This window comes from Mytilus edulis, chromosome 1 (genome assembly GCF_963676685.1).
Source record: "Mytilus edulis chromosome 1, xbMytEdul2.2, whole genome shotgun sequence".
NCBI lineage: Eukaryota > Metazoa > Mollusca > Bivalvia > Mytilida > Mytilidae > Mytilus > Mytilus edulis.
Window position 1 is genome coordinate 40,064,972 of NC_092344.1, and position 19,582 is coordinate 40,084,553.

General features: G+C 32.2%; 1 protein-coding gene across 1 annotated transcript; it reads right to left on the minus strand.

Annotated features, from left to right (window-relative positions):
- Positions 1–11,856: 11,856 nt before the first annotated feature.
- Positions 11,857–14,911, minus strand: LOC139519442 (heavy metal-binding protein HIP-like). Its single transcript, XM_071311547.1, has 2 exons — positions 14,711–14,911; positions 11,857–12,427 (listed from the first exon to the last, which is right to left on the minus strand). Exons 1-2 carry the CDS (start codon positions 14,856–14,858, stop codon positions 12,006–12,008), a joined length of 570 nt encoding a protein of 189 aa, XP_071167648.1. The 5' UTR covers positions 14,859–14,911; the 3' UTR covers positions 11,857–12,005.
- Positions 14,912–19,582: the final 4,671 nt, after the last annotated feature.

Here is a 19,582-nt window from a genome sequence, read left to right on the forward strand (position 1 = left end):
TTGTTAAAATGGGGGTTTGAACATGTCGCGCCTTATGTCAGAAACTTTATGATTATTGCATAAACATTAACACATAAGACGACGGGCGTATCATGCGCTTATGGCGCAGCTGTTTATTATCATTCAAACTGATATAACTTGAAAACGAGTTAATGGGCTCCTCTTTTTTTAAATGACATTTTGTTTGATTACGTATGAAGATTGTGTGTACCAATTTTCGTGAAAAAGTCAATAGTGCTTTTTTTTTAAATTTGACCAAATTACTCATCAGTTATCGTTTTTTCATTCAAGATCAAGATTGTATCTCAACATTTCTTAAAATCACGAATTTCTGTTATTTTATGATGTTGGGTAAAATCACTTTAGTTTCCGGAACCCTATCCCCCCCCCCCCCCCCCATAAAAATCAAATGGTAGCTCCCTATAAAGAATAAAAAGCCCAAAACTGCAACATGAATAAATAATACAGTCAGTGAGTTTTTAGACAAGTGTTTGGTTGCAAAATTTCACTAGCTCTTTATTAATTTCGATATGTGAAATTATAGACGGTTTAATATAAATCAGTGTAAGAAAAACACTTCATTGTAAAACTAACTGAATTGTCATCTCGTCCATATACTAGTTCATTATAAATAAGAAGATGCGATATGAGATATGAGTGCTATCTAGACAACTATCCAACAAAGTCGCAGTGTATAAATACATTTGTCTGCCGTCGCACTGCCTTTGAAAAATTAGCGGGGAAATATAACGTTATTTCCCGAAACGTCTTAATTTTTGGCGCAATTTGTGAGGCTTACGGAAGGGATTTAGTAAACAATATCATATTTCTCGATTTTTCTCAAAAACGAGTACGGTGACAAATATTTTTCAAACCGTTATGACGTTCCATTTTTTTCAAAGAATAACATATCTTACTTTGGCCAAATCGACACCGTTAGAAATATTTTAATAAATTAAAAATGTGCATTTCAAATGTTCATTTCTTGCCGTTGTTTGAGTCCATCATAACGTTTTGGCTTTATTTGAGTAAGAATTAATGCTTTAAATGGTAAATTTAGATTTTTCTAACCATCTTGAATTATTTTGCTTTAATTTGAGCCCCATTAAAAAAGTATATGTTGATTAAAAAATCATATTTAATTTTTCCAAATTGAAGAATGAAATATCTTCAAGGGAAAAAATTCTCACCGTCAAAAATAAACTGTTGGATATGCCCTTAATAGTGCTATTAGAGTACGATAAATCATATTTAAACGGTTCTATTTCTATCTTTAACCTCAGTGTAGCTTAAATAGATATAATATCGTCCGAATTTAAGATCAAATCAAAGTAAAACATAGTTTTTGAGTTCTGTAGAATTCACCGCTTTCTAAATAAGGAATCGTATCGGAAAATTGTAGAAAATCTTCCGAGTCGTGTCAAATTTTCACAGTCAAGTTCACTGATGAAACCCTTTCTATGCTAAAAAAGTAAAAACTAATCAAAAACTATCCATTGATTGAGATGCATAGTCTGTCATGTATTTACTACATAGAAACTATGTAGTTAAACACTTAAATGAAGATACAGTTGTATTGCCGCAGTGCACGTGGGAAAACGAAAAGATGAAGTTGACAGAGAGCCTACAGAAGACTGGTCGATGAATATGAAAAAAATGAAAACATCCCATTTGAAAATACAAATATCATAAGAGTTGCTATAAATATTTCAAAAGTAAGCACAACCTATCATCTTCTGTTTTGTCTGTACAAAGACTTTGTACTACATGTACCAATTCTACCGACCAGTCTCTTCTCATATATCAACGAGGGCAGTAGATTTACAACTCATTCTGATTTGTCTCGTTTTTTTTATTTTGCAAATGTATAAAGCCTATAAGCAAGTTACACAACTTCATAAGGTATCCTCTAAGGAGCAAACTCAAGCTGTATTGAGTGTTACTACATATATCTCCTACAATGATCTGATTTACAAAATAACTCATGATAATTTTATTATTAAATCTTTATACCATCGAGCTTGCATCGCTAAATATTTGCTACAAAATTTGAAATCAGAAAGTAAAGAGCTATATATGTAATTCTGAACACTTTATGCAGCTACTAGTATTTTACGGAAGCAAATTTAGGGTAAAGTTGTAATCCAATCAGATGAATATCCATTATCTAAAAAAAAATTCACTGGATTATTCAATTGCAATTATGCCACCTGCTTTAAAAACATTTCTGTATTGTCTTTTGAATGATGGCGCATCTGCGGCAGTGCATAAAGCGTACGATATTCCTATTGACAAAGTTCTTAGATGTATGGCTTTAGTAGAATGTATATAATCTATAAATATTTTTTTTAAATCTTTTTCATTTAGGTTTATCATTACAAATGCACCGTATTTATGGACACACCTTTGATAACTATTAACAGGTTTGACTGATCAGGAGATTAGAACAATTGAAAATGGGGCAAACATTCTACATGGCATTATTTTTCTTCTGGGGGTCAAAATTTTATCCAAGACAATGTCGACCTACATGTAACTACAGAAACAATAAAAGTTCTCCGTATGACTTTGCTTGGCTAAAAGGCAACATCGGTCCGGTATGATGTCATCCAACTTTCTACATGATTTGATCTGTTTACGCATTGGTTTAGGTATAGGGGGAGGGTTGAGATTTTCAAAAAATGTTAAACCCGCCTCAATTTTGCGCCTGTCCCAAGTCAGGAGCACCTGGCCTTTCTTTTGTAGTGTTGTGTCGTTGTTCTCCTCTTATATTTAATGCGTTTCCCTCAGTTTTAGTTTGTTACCCCGATTTTGATTTTTGTCCATGGATTTATGAGTTTGAACATCGGTATACTACTGTTGCCTTTATTTAGTTTTGTATGATTTTTTATTTTAATTTCTTGAGTATATTTCGAAGCTTAGTATGATGTCCATTATCATTTCAAACTAGTACATTTTTGTTTAGGGGCCAGCTGAAGAACGCCTCCGGGTTTGGGAGTTTCTTGCTGCATTGATGACCCATTGGTGGTCTTCGGTCGTTTCCTGCTTTTTGAACGGGTTGGTGTCTCTTTGACAAATCCCTCATGTACATTCCTAAAAATTAATTCAATCTGTATATAGAAGATCTTGTGTCCGCTTTGAGCAAAACCTCTGCTGTACTGATATATGCTCATGCCAAGGAAGTTGTCTTTGTATGGATATGTTGACCGATAAGAATGATGAGATTACAAGTTAAAATTAAGCTATAATATTCCGATATCGCAATATTCCGACAACTAAATGGTCCAACATCCCATTGGTCCGACGTTTTGGTCATTTAGGTTATACGCTATTACGGGATTTTAACATAAGAAAGCCAAATAAAAGGTTCAATATAAGGATAACCTTCTCCTCCGTTTGAAGCCGTGAAACAAGATATAAAAAAGTAATACTTAGTGACAAAGTAGCCGAACGTCATCACTAACGTAATTTAAAAAAAGTACAAACTACTTTGTCAAGTGTTGTTTGATTAATTAGATATCTCAAGATACACGGCGGCCGACTAAAGTAAAATCAAACACAGACTGACGTACAATGAGTGATCATATTTTCCTTGTGATGTTTTATATTAAAATTTTAAATTTGTTGATATAAATATACTAGTAGCACTTTACTCATTTTAGTAATGTTAGTTAGTACTCTTATCATATCTGATTTAGTGATGTAAATGAAATGATCCAGACTCAACATATTGCATAACAATAATAAAAAAAAATCTGCCCTATGGTTGTCTGATCTTGAAGCGGTTGGCAGGCTTTCAAACTAACAGGAGATCATACGCTTCCTCAATTTTAATGTACAGCTCATCATGGGACTTTTCTGAACAATTAAAAATACGTCATATGTTATATTTTCCCCTTGTTTCAAATATATTGTTTCTGATTATTTATATCAAATTTGCAGATATATGTTTGTAAATACGTGCAATCAAATGATATGGAGGTATTAAAAGATTTAGATAATGCAAGGGCGACTACAGATACATTTGTATGACTTAATGGTTGATTTTCAAAGACTCCGAGAGAAAACGTTACGTAACATGCGTTACCGTTAAAATCAACCAAAATTAATTAATACTATGATAGAAATATATTTTCCCAACAGTAATACAGCATTCCTATGAAAATATTTCGTTTTTGCATTTGTTTTGACTCGATTTTTCTACTGGAAGTCTCAATGGTCTGGTAAATGCGTAATAAGATCATTTCTGATATTATGTACTAATATACTTTTAAATTTGACAGTATACCCATGCAATAAATATAGAACAATACATGGCATAATCCGTATCGCATGCTGTATCACCACGAGAAACCACTATCAGTCCCGTGGGCCGAAGGTCCCGAGGGCTGACATTGGTCGAGTGGTTATACAGCATGCGATATGGATTTTGCCATGTATTGATCTGTTTATCGTATAATATTATTAATTCGTATATTTTAACAAATTTGATTCGTCTAGGGATAGTCACATGTTAAACTATATTTTCGAAGGTACAGATAAAACGGAGAATGGCAAAAAGCATATTGCACAGAGCATATTGCACGGCTATTTTTAGAATATCTAAAAACCGATTTACTTTGTGACGTTATGTAATGAATTTCAGTATATCGTTAAACGGTTTGAAACAAATGTTATCTGTGATCGATTATTTGACGAAAAAAATCTTCAAATACATAAGTTGTCAAACAAACAAAAAAAGTAAATTACATAACAACTAATATGTTGTTATTGTCGAGGAGACAATATGATATCTATAAAATTCAAACAAAATCAAATGACTATTTTGATACAAATATATTCATAATGGTCTGAAATTAATAATATAACAAATATAGCCTTTGTATGTGGTCAATACAGGATATATCGACCCAAAGAAGTCTATCGACCTCGGACTTCGTCCTCAGTCAATATACTTCTTTCAGGTCAATATATCCTTGTATCGACCTCAAACAAAGGCTATATTTGTATTATATTATTATTTCGTATATTTTAACAAATTTGATTCGTCTAGGGACAGTCAAATAAAAAACTATATTTTCGAAGGTAGAGAGAAAACGGCGGATAGCAAAAAGCGTATTGCACAGCAAAAAACATATTGCACGGTTATTTTTAGAATATCTAAAAACCGATATACATTGTGACGTCATGTAATGAATTTTAGGATATTGTTAAGGTGGTACCTAACACTACAGGGAGATAACTCTGTAAAGTCAGCTAAACGTTTTAATTACGTTGTGTTGTAAAGGGAATAATAAGCTTCTCAAAGATCAAAATTGGTGTTTGTCAAACTGCTATATAACCAGTGTAATTTTTCTGACAAACCGGTTGGTTCAAAATTTTTGAAATTTTTATATTTTTGTTAAAGGGTCAAAGTAAATACTTTGTAAAATTTTATCAAAATTAAACGAGCGAAATTAATTTTAGTGAAAGTGTTAGGTACCACCTTAAACGATCTTAAACGTTTTAAAACAAATGATATCTGTGATCGATTACTTGACGAAAAAAATCTTCAGATACATACATTTTGTAAGATGACAAGCAAACAAAAAAAGCAATTGAAATAAAAACTAATATTTTGTTATCGTCAAGGAGACCGTATGATCACAGGCACTTGTCTCAGAAAAAAAATTCCTATATACCTTAATATAACACATTAAGGTATATAGGATATTTTTTTTTGAGACAAGTGCCTGTGCGTATGATATCTATAAAATTCCAACAAAATCAGAAGACGATTTTGATACAAATATGGTCGGAAATTTATAATATAACAAATATAGCCTTTGTATGAGGTACAAACAGTATATATTGACCCAAATAAGTATATCGACCCTCAGTCAATATACATCTTTCAGGTCAATATATCCTTGTATCGACCTCATACATAGGCTATATTTGTATATTATATATATTAAATTAAATTGATGAAATATCAAGGGACAATCATTTGACAGTCAGGTCGGGGCCTGGAAGATTTTAGAAATAAATAATGAGGCCCCCATTCAGATGAACAAAAATAAACTTGTCTAAACACACATGAAAAATAAATATCCTGGCCCCAAATACATGTTTGTAATCATTTACAGAGGTATCACTGAAAATCCGGGAAAAAAATCGATAATTTTCCAAAATATTTTTTTTTAGTCTGAATCAGTATCAAAAACAACCCATTTTTACTAGCAAATATTTTTTTTTTTAAATTCCAACTAAGTGAGGTTACAGTTCACATCATGCCAGGAAATACATCAACTTGACGTCATAGGTCAAACTTTGACGTCGTTCGATTTATGACGTCACGCTAGGTATGCGAATACGATACGGGTTTAGCTATGCGAAACGGGGTATGCGATACAGGATAGGCGATACAGACTGGAAAAGAGAACCTTTATTAGATATACAAAATTTCGTAAAATATAGTACTAAATATATGATAAATGTTTAAATAACTTACTTTCATTTTCTAGAGAAGCGATTTTAGTCTCTAGCAGTTCCAATCGGCTTTCAAATAGTAATTCATCCGGTGAGGTTGTGTTTTGTATAGACTTTGTCAATATATGTCGTCTGGCACACAATAATACTTAAACGATTTGCCAGTTTCTAAGCCGTTTCAAAAAACAACAATGAAGACTAACGATACAAATCAAAACAGAGCAAATTAAATCTGATTCACGAATAGTAATTTTAGTATAACGTAAAGTAATCAGAGAATCATGTTTCTTAAGTTGTGTTGATGACCTTGCTCTGACCGAAAAAGAAGCAATGAACTAAGGCGACACTCGTATGATATTGCTGCGATCCGAAATTCTTTAGCAACAGTACTTAGATAAAATTTTACGATTATTTAGTACTTTGTAGATAGATTAATTCTAGTTTCTTGAGTATCTTCTGCTGATGATAAAGATTTATCAAGTAGGAGTTAAGACACGTCTTTGCCAAAAATGTTGAAATTGTTATGTCCTTGATCCACGTATGTATACAATTAACGCTACAGTGCGATACATTTTTTATTTTTATTTCCAGAGAGAATTTCAGACATAAAATACTGTGTAAATCCTCTTAAATTTGTAGTCGTGATTTCTGAAATACAAATGTATATGGTTGATTTTTCATGTTTTTATGCCCCACCTACGATAGAAGAGGGGCATTATGTTTTCTGGTCCGTCCGTCCGTCCGTCCGTCCGTTTGTTCGTTATTCCGTCCGTGCGTTCTTTCGTCTGTCCCGCTTCAGGTTAAAGTTTTTGGTCAAGGTAGTTTTTGATGAAGTTGAAGTCCAATCATCTTGACACTTAGTACACATGTTCCCTATGGTATGATCTTTCTAATTTTTACCAATTTCACGGTCCATTGAACGTGGAAAATAATAGTACAAGTGGGGCATCCGTGTACTTTGGACACATTCTTGTTTTAATTTATGAAAATGACGGAAAAAATGTTTAGCCAAATACAATGAAAGTCCCAACTATGTATTGGCTTCCGAAGCTACACAAAACCCCTTACAAATATAGATTTATTTCGTCTTCAAGCCATTGTTCAACTACTAAATTGTCTATTCTTCTTACCAGCACACTTGGTACAATTAAAAACCTGATAATAAATTGTTCAAATAAGGCCTTCGAAAATAGTGGAATAAATTACTTTTGGAGTGTCAAGAACTCGATGGAAGTACTTGATAAATTGCATGCTTATATTGGTGATTTTGAATCTATTCAAAGTTTTGATTTTTCTACCCTGTATACCACATTGCCTCACATTCTCATTAAGAAAAAATTCACACACCTAATTAAATGGGCATTCAAAAAATCAGAATGTGAATATATATGTTCAAACTCTTTTAGGTCATTTTTTAGTAGCAATAAACAAAAAAACTATGTTAATTGGACATGCTTTGATACTATATATGCCCTTGAATATTTACTAGATAACATTTTTGTTCGCTTTGGAGATTCCGTATATCGTCAGATTATTGGAATTCCAATGGGGACTAACTGTGCACCACTTATTGCGGACCTGTTTTTGTATTGTTATGAGTTACAATTTATGACAAAAATAAGCAAAGACCCATCGAAACAACATCTGATAAACAAATTTAATAATACTTTTAGATATTTGGATGATATTTTGGCTCTCAATAATGACGACTTCAGTATGTATATTAATGAAATTTATCCTGTTGAACTTACTTTAAATAAAGCTAATACTAACAATGACCACTGCCCTTTTCTCGATCTTGATATCTATATCACTAATGGAAAGCTGAATACTAAAATTTATGATAAAAGGGATGATTTTTCATTTCCTATCGTTAATTATCCGTTTTTAGATGGAGACGTTCCCTTGTCACCATCTTACGGTGTTTATATATCTCAACTTGTACGATTCGCTCGTGTATGTAACAATGTTTTCGATTTTAACGAGAGAAATTTATGTATTACTGAAAAATTATTACACCAGGGTTTTCGATATCACAAACTAGTCAAAACATTTACTAAATTTTATCATCGGTATAAAGACATCATTCGTAAATATAGCTCAACATGCAGACTTCTAATACGTTCAGGTATTTCACATCCAATTTTTTATGGTAATATTCTTTATAAAGCACAAAGGTGTCAGTATTCACCTCAGAAACTTACAAAACCTTTGAATAGACTTATTAAGAAGGGATATAATTACGATACTGTTGTCAAGTCATTAAAGATTGCATATTTTGGCGTTAATATTGAGTCACTGATAAGGTCTTTGCATCGGAACTAAACACATGTATTCTAAAAACAGTTGTTGGCATGACACGGGTTATGTTCTTCTCATATATGTTATGATGGTATGATACTAAACCCCTAACGGGAAGGATTGTGCCTGATGTTCATATGATGAAATCATAATCTTTCAGTCAGTTTAATTGAAGTCTGGAGCTGGCATGTCAGTTAACTGCTAGTAGTCTGTTGTTATTTATGTATTATTGTCATTTTGTTTATTTTCTTTGGTTACATCTTCTGACATCAGACTCGGATTTCTCTTGAACTGAATTTTAATGTGCGTATTGTTATGCGTTTACTTTACTACATTGGTTAGAGGTATAGGGGGAGGGTTGAGATCTCACAAACATGTTTAACCCCGCCGCATTTTTGCGCCTGTCCCAAGTCAGGAGCCTCTGGCCTTTGTTAGTCTTGTATTATTTTAATTTTAGTTTCTTGTGTACAATTTGGAAATTAGTATGGCGTTCATTATCACTGGACTAGTATATATTTGTTTAGGGGCCAGCTGAAGGACGCCTCCGGGTGCGGGAATTTCTCGCTACATTGAAGACCTGTTGGTGACCCTCTGCTGTTGTTTTTTATTTGGTCGGGTTGTTGTCTCTTTGACACATTCCCCATTTCGATTCTCAATTTTATTTCTTGTTCCTTGAAATCTTCGAGACTGAAAAAATAATGTCCGTTCAGTGTGTCAGTATCTTTGATGTGTTTTAGTTTTCAATCATAACCGATTGTGATGAATACGTGTTTATTGAGAAACAATAAAAAAATACTTCTATAATAATTTACCATATGGCGTCATTAATCACGGTGGCGACCTAGTGAAAGTGCATTGAACATGTGCATTTGAAATAACCTGAGGCATTGGTGATCGAAGATTCTGGCCCAAAAGAAACTGGTCGTCACGAAATGTCTAATAGTTTGAAAAAGGCGTTATAAACCAAACATCAATCAATCAATCCGAATTAAACTTAATGGTAATTGTTCCTTTATTAATACTAGGGTATTATTTTTAGAGAAACGAAATTTTAATTCTTCAAATTGGGCTACATGTAATATTGTCACTTTATATCGTTGAGACCGTCGTTATATCTTATAAGATGCGCTTTGTTAAATTGATTTGCCAGTTGTGTAGAATTACGAACAGGACTTGTATTCGTTACAATCGAACGTTTGTTTGCATGCAATTGCTTTCCTGTGTCAGGTTTGTTACATCACCTAAATAAGAGCACAATCTGATCCAGAAGACGTACATAAAAAAATGATTGATTTTTGTTTTTATTGCGCTCTTGGTATTCGTCCTTTTATCAAAGTTTTCATAGTTTGGGGTTTTGGTTTACATTTTGTAAAAGTTCTTTGAACAGCGGGTTATTATGAATTTTTGCAAGCATGATCATAACATCTAACACATTTTATAACCTAAACATGTTAAAAGTTTTTTCTGTAAAATGTTCGTTGTATGTAAAACTTTTTTTTCTTTAAAATGTTCGTTGTATGTAAAACTTTTTTTCTTTAAAATGTTCGTTGTATGTAAAACTTTTTTTCTTTAAAATGTTCGTTGTATAAATACAAGTCAACCCATTTCGAAGAACAGAAATTAACAATTTTATCGGTACGGATACACCAATAATCCCGGGTACACAAATGTTTCCCCGTTGTGAAATGAATTAGATTATATTTCAAATTGATGTGAATATTTTCACGTGCAATTCATGTGCGCCGATTTAAAAAAGTTTCAATCTTTTTACTCCGATTGTGGACAAAATTACAGGTGATTTTTTATTTTTTTATCAATATAAACCTCTTCCGTTAGCCAGTTGTACATATGTTATGAACTGTCAATTATAACATGTATATAACTGTTGTCCCCTGCAAATAGATTGTTGTCGTTTTCATCAAGCTCAGAACTGGTGGAGAAAAATCAGTCTAAATACAGAGTAGAAAGACAAATTAAGTGACACTGGTAAATAGCTATCGCATTTTTTTCGGGCTACCATTCCTCCCCCACCCCCCGGTTGAAATCGAGGACTGTCTTACGTTTGACATGTCTGAAACTCGTTCTGATGACAAATGTCATGCATTTTTAGATTACGCAAAGTACTTATACAAATTATGGTTAACTTTACGTTATTCACCTTATTTCTTGGGAGCTGCAGGCGTTGAAAATTATAAGAGTACGAATAACAGTAAAATTCGTTTCGTTTACAAGAAACAGTTCTATTCACAACACCCTAACATATAACTTTATGGGTGTCATCAAGAAATCTTATAACAGAAGAGGTGTTTAAACATGTAATGATAAATAAGAAACAACATTCACCTGTATTCTACCTATACATAATTGGCGCAAGTGAAAGAAAAAATCGGCGAAAACGAAATACATATCGGCGCAAATACAAGACGCCGGTGATATTACATTTTTTTTATAACAGTTTAACCCAAACTCTCATATCATGAGTATGTTCTACTGAATACTGAATGACCAAAAAACTTTCTACTGTGCACTCAATAAACCTCAGTCACAAAGGTGGTGCTTTCATTATTTCAATGTAAAATTATCTTTTTTTTTTATGAAATTTGCATGAATAATTATTAGTGAGTTATATATACTCTTGCGTATGGTCATTCAGTGTAAGTTTGAAATTGAAGAAATCGAAATATTGCTTTTCGGACCCGTGATTTTCGATTGTTTTTGTCGTTTTTCTGTGATCTTTTTAGCCTCCTCTGTATTTGTTTACTCTATTAGTTTGCTTTCTAGCGCACATGAAGAACTGCTCGATTTTAAATTATTGTTATCTTAAGTTTTTCTAGTAGCACATTTAGTGATTATCGATATTACAATCTCATAGGATCTTTTGTCTAACTAACGCTAAAGACAAATAGCTCACCCGACAAACAACCAATCACCATAAAACCATTGAAATACCAACGTGTTTTATAACTGTATATATGATACCTACATTAATAATGTAAGAAGCGTTTGAAAAATATCATATAATGAACAGTTATAAGTCCACCCTATGCACTGAAAAAAAGGGGGGAATAAAGATAAAAAATGAAAAACATTTTTGATAGTATTTAATGTTACAATTGACAAAATGTGGTTTTTCATATTGAAAGTGCATTTTCAGTCAGAATTTTTTCCACATAAATATTATATATCTGTTTCCATATTTTGTATGAAGTGCATTCATATAAGGATTTCGTGTTTCAATCTGCTTTAATCAACATTCCAAGGAAGGATGTTCGTTGTTGATTGTCATGGCTGTAGATATAATTAGTGCCACTTTGACCAGTTGTTCTGACAAAGGCGTGTTCATCCCTTTTCATCCGACAGAAGGCGGTCATTGACGCAGAGGAACGAGAACCCGAGTCGACATCTCTTTCACCTGTAGACGATATAATCTTCTCTTCTACTACTAACTCCGTCATTAACCAGTTTGCATCTAGCGTTGAAACTGTCCAGGAAAACATATAAACACCATCTTGTGGAGCTACAAATACACCGTCATTTTTATTGTAATGGTCTCCTTCGTTTATGACGACAGTTTCGAACACAATCGTAGAATCAGTATTCAGAATGAAGGATCTGCTGTTAATTGTTGCGTAGAATAATACTGGTCGAGTTTTTCCTACAAAAAAATACAAAGTAATATTACTATTATTTCCAAAAAATTGGGTTCCTGATTCCTCAATACCACAAAGTCATAAAACTATGTCATAAAATAAATCAAATGCATCATGCATTTGAAATTTTTGTCGAAACAAATCCAAGCTACTTGGCCATGCTAATTTAAAAAGTAGGTACTGATAACAAATGAATTATGTCCTCGGACTTACATGTTTTTTTTTAAAGTTTGGAAGTAAATTTTAACTTTCCTATAATATTGACTGAAATATTGGTCAAAATTATCACAATGATATGATCAAGATAATTTACACTTAAGAACACAGCCAGTTTGAAATATGTACATTGTATTACATAAATTGTAGGTAACAAATATGATTTGAGAAACAAATTCATAGTTCGGAGGTCAACTTTAACAAAATTTAGATAGAGAACAAGTAGTCATTTGACTTTTTTATTTTACATAATTACACTTTATATAAGGATGCCAGATTTTGATTGGTAGGTAGCCAGTAAATTTTTCGCATGTTAAAAATGTTATATATATATATTGTAATTTTCTAAATCAAGGTTAGTATTGTCTTAATCTTGCAATTTTGGTGCAAGATTTTGCTCCGTGATGGAGGAGTCGTTGTGAATTTGAAATAAAGAACAGCAATAAAATCACTGCTCTTCCGAGTCTTTTCAAGTTTATGAAGGGATTTATTCTCCCGAATTAATACGCTATATATCAATCAGCGCCTCTTTTGTATTTTTAACATTTAATTATTAAAGCTAGTTATTTCGTAAATTATCTTAACGACATACTAGTATGTAATACTATTTTTGCCAGAAATTATTATGTAAAATTAATTTTCGTATTAAACGAAACATTATTTATTTTTCTCCAAGACAATAAAATTGCATCAAAATATTCAATTCTGAAGTTGACAATTTGTGAAATAAACTGGTCCAAGGTTAGGGAAGTATCTTAGCGACCACAAACATGTGTGACCCCGTCACATTCTTTAGTGCAACGGTTGTCATTGTCGTATTTTGTAAATTGTTTTGTTAACATTTAGTTTTCTCATGATAATTGTTTCACATTTTTTTATATTGGAGCCCTTAAATAGACAATAATAGTGCATTGACTTGTCATATCAACGATATAAGGATGAGGCTTAGAAACGGGGAAATGCGAGGCTGCGCCGAGCTATTTCCCCGTTTCGGGCCGAATCCTTATATCGTTGATATGTCAAGTCAATGCACTATTATTGTCTTTATACTGCAATAAAAAAAACATTTTTAACTGTTGTGTTTAATGCGTTAAGGTTATTTATTTTTAAAATTTAAATATTGGGGGAAATCTCCTTTAAAAAGGCCTCATATCATGCTCGTGGAGAAATATACAACACAATGAAATGTACATTTACCTGTTGATTCCCACACTCGATAGTAAACGAAATCGTTTGAGTATGGACTAAAATATCAACCATAAGCATAAAACAATGATTTATAGGTTGCAAACAAAAAATATTAACAAACGAACTATGTTTTTCCAATAATTGCACAGTCATTCCACGCATCGTTGTATGCATTGGAAACAAGGTCGGGTTGAAGAGGTCGTATGAATAATTAAATATTATTTCGGCAACTTCTATTTAAATATTCATGAGAAAAAGTAATATCGGGTCAGTGACTGTATATGACATAGAAATATACAGTCAACGCATTTTGAGAATTGTCTCTTTTGCAATCCAAACCGCTTCAGTTGATTTTTTTTATATTTTAAGTTTTGCATGATCACACTCCAAAGTTAAAACAACTATTGTCTTTGATTTTTTAAATACAAGTCTAATTCAAAAGAAAGTAGGGGCAGTAAGGCATAAGAAAAAAAGTTTTTGAGAACTATTTCAAATTGACACATAATTTTTGGAAATATTTAAAATCAAGAAATATAAGTTAATTACATAAGAAAGTGATGCTTTGAAGTCACAATTATATTATAGTAGCATTGTTAAAAAAAAACCACGAAGAAAATGCAAAATTAAATGCAGTTTCCCATGGTTGATATTTCTATTGTGTAAACATCGTGCGCAGCAAGGAAAAAAAATAAGAGCGCGTTTACTGTAACTTTTTACATGGTCTCGCCAAATATGAAGTTGTTTCTTGCTTTTACACACACTTTTCAAACGGTAAAAGTCTTTACATTAACTGAACTACAGTAAATTATCCTTTTTCATATGACTAACGAAAATGAAATTATTATTGACAGTAAATCCATGCAATACATTAGCTTACCACTTACTTTCATTTTCTAGAGAAGCGATTTTAGTCTCTATTATTTCCAAACGGTTTTCCATTAATTCTTCATCTGACGATGTCGTATTTTGTATTGACTTTGGGAAAATATGTCCCGTAGCACACATCAAAACTAAAATAATTAACCAATTCATTTCTAGTATTTTCAAAGAAATAGCAGTACTGTAAAAGATCAAATTAAAACTAAATCAGTATCAAACGAAAGCCGCATTCCTCGTATCAAAAAATATATTGCAGAGAATCGTTTAAAATACTTTATGTTAATTATTGAAACGATTGCTCTGACCAAAAAAGGAGCTGCGAAGTGATGATGCAGTTATATTATATATCTACGACATAAAATATCTGAAGAGAAAGTAATATTAAGTAGGTCAATACTCTATTTCAAGCTTTAATCAAACTAATCTTCCAAATCAACAGTATAAAGCAACTTTTTATCAACGCAAAATATCTTTACGCACATCTACAGTGAAGACAGCTGAATAATTGTTTTAATGAATGCATCGTTTATTAAAAAGGAATTGCACTTTATAAAGACCAGAGTCTTTAGATTGAAAGAGATCATAGAACATTATCAATGTATCTGTAGATAAAATTAAAAGATTTTCAGGATCATATTTTCTTCTTTTTTTCGTCTTAAGAATTAAAGACTTCGTAGGAAATCTGCTCCAGCCAGTACAAGTCAGGTACGAAGTTAAAACCTATTGCATAATCAACATTGTATTAAAATATTTTCGTGCACAATCTGTTTAACATTTTATTTGTGCAGCACATACATTTGAAATCGAAGAACTTTCGTTTGAAAAGATAATGTGGAAGTGCATTGTAAAGAGTTGGATGGTCGAAACTGTCACCCGTTTTCATAGGACTAATCAACAGCACGTAATTTGTTTACAACATCCAAAGTAATTTTTTACACTCCACAACAGTTAAGTTCCTGTTTTATATGCTTTATTACAAAAGTTAACGGTACGTTAATAAAAAAAATAATAGAAGTTAATAAACTAGTTTAAAGCACTGACAGATAAGTTGTAAAACAATTGTTAACTAAAACATTGTAAAGAACATCAAATATTTCAAAGAAGCCTTAATCTGAGATATGGGTATGGTTTGACTGTTTACACAACTATTTACTTTTCTGCGGAGCGCACAGACCTGAATGTAGAAGAATTTAGAAGTTAGAGCTTTGCCCCTTGGAAATATCAAATATATTGGAGATTTTATTGCATTTGCTCTGAAACCTTCATTTCTCTTAAAATATTTATAAAAAGAAATTACACAAACATCTCAAGTTTTTGATATTTATTGCCCTTGGACAGAGAAAGTATGTGCAACGCGGGGTACATATGAACTCTGTTCTTTTTTCAATATTTGCCTTAGTGACTCGTTTGCTATACCTTTCTCATAATAACTGTGTTTCCAATTGTAAATGAAGTCATGAAAAGCTAAAGAAATAGTGCAGACTTGTCTTGCTGAAATAATTGAGCTTTTAGATAAAAAATAAAATAGTTCATACCTATAGATGATAAAGGTGGATTATAAGTTGCAATAAAATTCAGATACATGTAGTCCTTCACGAGGAGGAGATAAACTAGAGGCTACATGAAGCCTGTGTCGCTCCCTGATATATTTGTTTACAATTGATGCATAAAATATTGCAACCATTATACTTTGCTTTAGTTACATAGTTCTAAGCAAAAACCTGCATTTTACCCCTATGTTCTATTTTTAGCCATGTCAGTCATCTTGGTTGGCAGGAGGGGTCATCGGACACATTTTTAAATCTAAATACCCTAATGATGATTCCGGCCAAGTTTGGTTAAATTTGTCCTAGCAGTTTCAGAGGAGAAGATTTTTGTAAAAGAATACAAAAAGTTTACAAACAAATGTTAAAAATTGACTTAAAAGGGCAATAACTCCTTAAGGGCTCAATTGACAATTTTGGTTCTTATAGTTATTTGTAGATCTTATTTTGCTGAACATTATTGCTGTTAAAGTTTAACTTTATCTATAATGATTATTATGGTTTACAATTATCATTGGAGTATCAAGAACAAATGTGTTCGCTGACCCAACACCCAACGAACATGGCCGACGTAGCTAACAATAGAATATAGGGTAAAATGAAAGTTTTAAAATCCACTCCAGATAGAGAAAGTTTGACAGGGACAGAGATGTTCGAAACGAGTTTTACAAATTTCTTTTCCTTTTTTGTCTAGTTTTTCGAAAACTGATCATCACCAAGATGACAATTTTTTTTAATATTTTATTCGTTTTTACATATTTTCTTGAAAACTATAAAAGATAGATAGAAACTTCAAAAGCCACAAATATCAATAAAAAATTTATATCGTCTGTTGACACATTGAAGAAGTTATCACCATCACATTATTATTTTTCCTTTTTTTATCCCGTTTTTTCGCCCATTGGCTTGAACACTGTAATAAAACTGATAAAAAAGAGAAGTCAGCTAACATGTAGATGAATTTATCAATATGTGTCTTCTTAAAGGAGTTATTACCATTATATGACGATTTCAACCTAATTTTGTGTTTTGCCAAACACTATAGAAGATAAACAAGTACTATAAACAGATAAAATGATTATCAATACAGGTGCTACAAAATGAGAGATTTTAGTAGCGAATAATATTCCAGTCTAATATACTGGAGAGTGTCCATTGATGAAGACACAAATACACCTAGGTGAGCAACACACGATCTTTACCCTCCTAGTTTTGTTTCCCACATCACTTTAGGTGCAGGATAAACCCTAATACTAATTTGACTTGCAATTCATTATTTTATGTGTATCACGCTACATCTCCTTTCAAACACACAGCGTCAGGGTCAAAACAAACAAATAAACTATATAACGGACAAAGAATCTATTAAAGAGATATTAATGCTCGCAAATTTCCGAAAAAATAAATAAAACTAGTATCTCTAAAAGTCTTTCCTGTAAAAGTGATGTTTTCGTTATATACTTTGTACGACCTTTCGTTTGATATACGACAAGAATACCTTCTGAAACTTTTCGCTTTTTACACTTAATGACCTCATCCGCCTACATTTTTGAGATCGGAAGTATGATATATGTAACACAGGGTAGATAAGCTCTCATTTGATATGCGACAACGCCATGTTCTAGAAAGTTTGATTTTTGCACTTTATAACCCTATCGAACTAATTTTTGGTGGTCGGGAATTTGATATTTCAAATGTACACATCATGACCTTTCATGTGATATACAACAATCCTATCGTAAAAGAAATTTTATTTTTTGCACTCAATGACCACATCCAACCAATTTTTGGGGGACGTCAATTTGAAATTTGAAATGTACGCTTTATGTTATTTCAATTGATATGCGACAACCTTACCATCTGAGAAATTTGAATTTTTGCACTAAATGACCCCACCCTTCCCCCCTGGGATGAAAAAGAGGTTTAAAATTTCATTTTTAAGTAGAGTTTATTGAGACCTTCAATTAAATATATCAGATGACCCCATTTGACAAAGTATCAAAAATGATGCAATATCAACTATATAAATAGACGTTATGAAATTTACAAAGTCAATGACATATAACAATGTTAACCTCTTCAATTTCTTAAACATTTTAAGTGGTAAGCTGTTGTTGATTCAGAAATACATGACCGCCGCTCGCAAAATTTCAAACTGCATTATCTCTAAAACGACAATAGATATCTCAAATCTTTAAAATGATAAATGATCTACAGTTGAAGGACAACATTATAGATAAAGAATCGGGACAATTTCAAAGTTCACCAAGGTCACAATTAATCATCAAATATATGATGCAATACCAAACTTGAGAACCGGTAGTCGTAGAGACATAGGACTATCACCATTCAACTCATGACCACTTGACCTTTCAAATATCACAAGGTCAAGGTCATAGTATACTATGAAGGTCAAGGTGAAATTTCATTATGACCTGACATTGACCTCAAATTGAAGGTCTTGAATTACTGATCATCTTTGCAGTTTATAGTAGGTTGCTATCTGTTACCTTTAAAAAGATATACCTAGAATACTATACTTTTAAGAATCATCCCGTTGTAACTTTTGAACAGACGGTCGGACATTTTTGGGCTTAATATCTAAAATATAGAGCTCGTCGAGAGGAACATTTTATGCTCTGTATGTATGCAGCAAAGTCTTATCGTTTTCCTAATATGTAAGCTTGAAATTGCAGCGTTATTTTATTTTGCACTCTGTGACCTTTGACCTTAGGTGCATATTAAAGGTCACATGAATTAACTTTTACCAGAGTTTTTAGTCATTAAATAATACTTTGTTGTAATTATTCAAAATGCACTTTGTTTTTTGACAGAGAACCCTAAATTGCTAAATAGTTATAGATTTGTCAATATAAATAAAGGCAACAGTAGTATACCGCTGTCCAAAGATCATCAATCGTTTGAGAGAAAACAAATCCGTGTTACAAACTTAAACTGAGGTAAACACATGATGTCATCATCTTTAAGAGGAAAACAACGAAACAATAAAAACACTGACGTGCAAAAAAACCAAAACAACAATGCAACACATACAGAAACGAACTTTAAGATAACAACGGCCATTTTCCTGTTTTGGTACAGGACATTGTAAAAAAACATGGTGGGTTGACTTGGTACAGGACATTTAAAAAATGATAGTGGGTTGAAGTTTGTTTTCAACCGACCTCATTGTCAATTTCTAGATGAACCTCTGAATATGCGAAGGCATTTTTGTCTATTGGAGTACTTCCGTATCATTTAACAGCTAACTATTTAAGTAAAAATATTTTTCAAATAGACACAATAGAATATAAAGAAAGAAAAATACAGGAA

Bases quoted from the DNA above. Each gene is read 5' to 3' on its own strand.
- LOC139519442 (XM_071311547.1), bottom strand. From the start codon at position 14,858: ATGAATTGGTTAATTATTTTAGTTTTGATGTGTGCTACGGGACATATT. The intron at 12,428-14,710 runs GTAAGTGGTAAG...ATTTTTTTGTAG, and splicing joins CGCTTCTCTAGAAAATGAAA to GAAAAACTCGACCAGTATTA.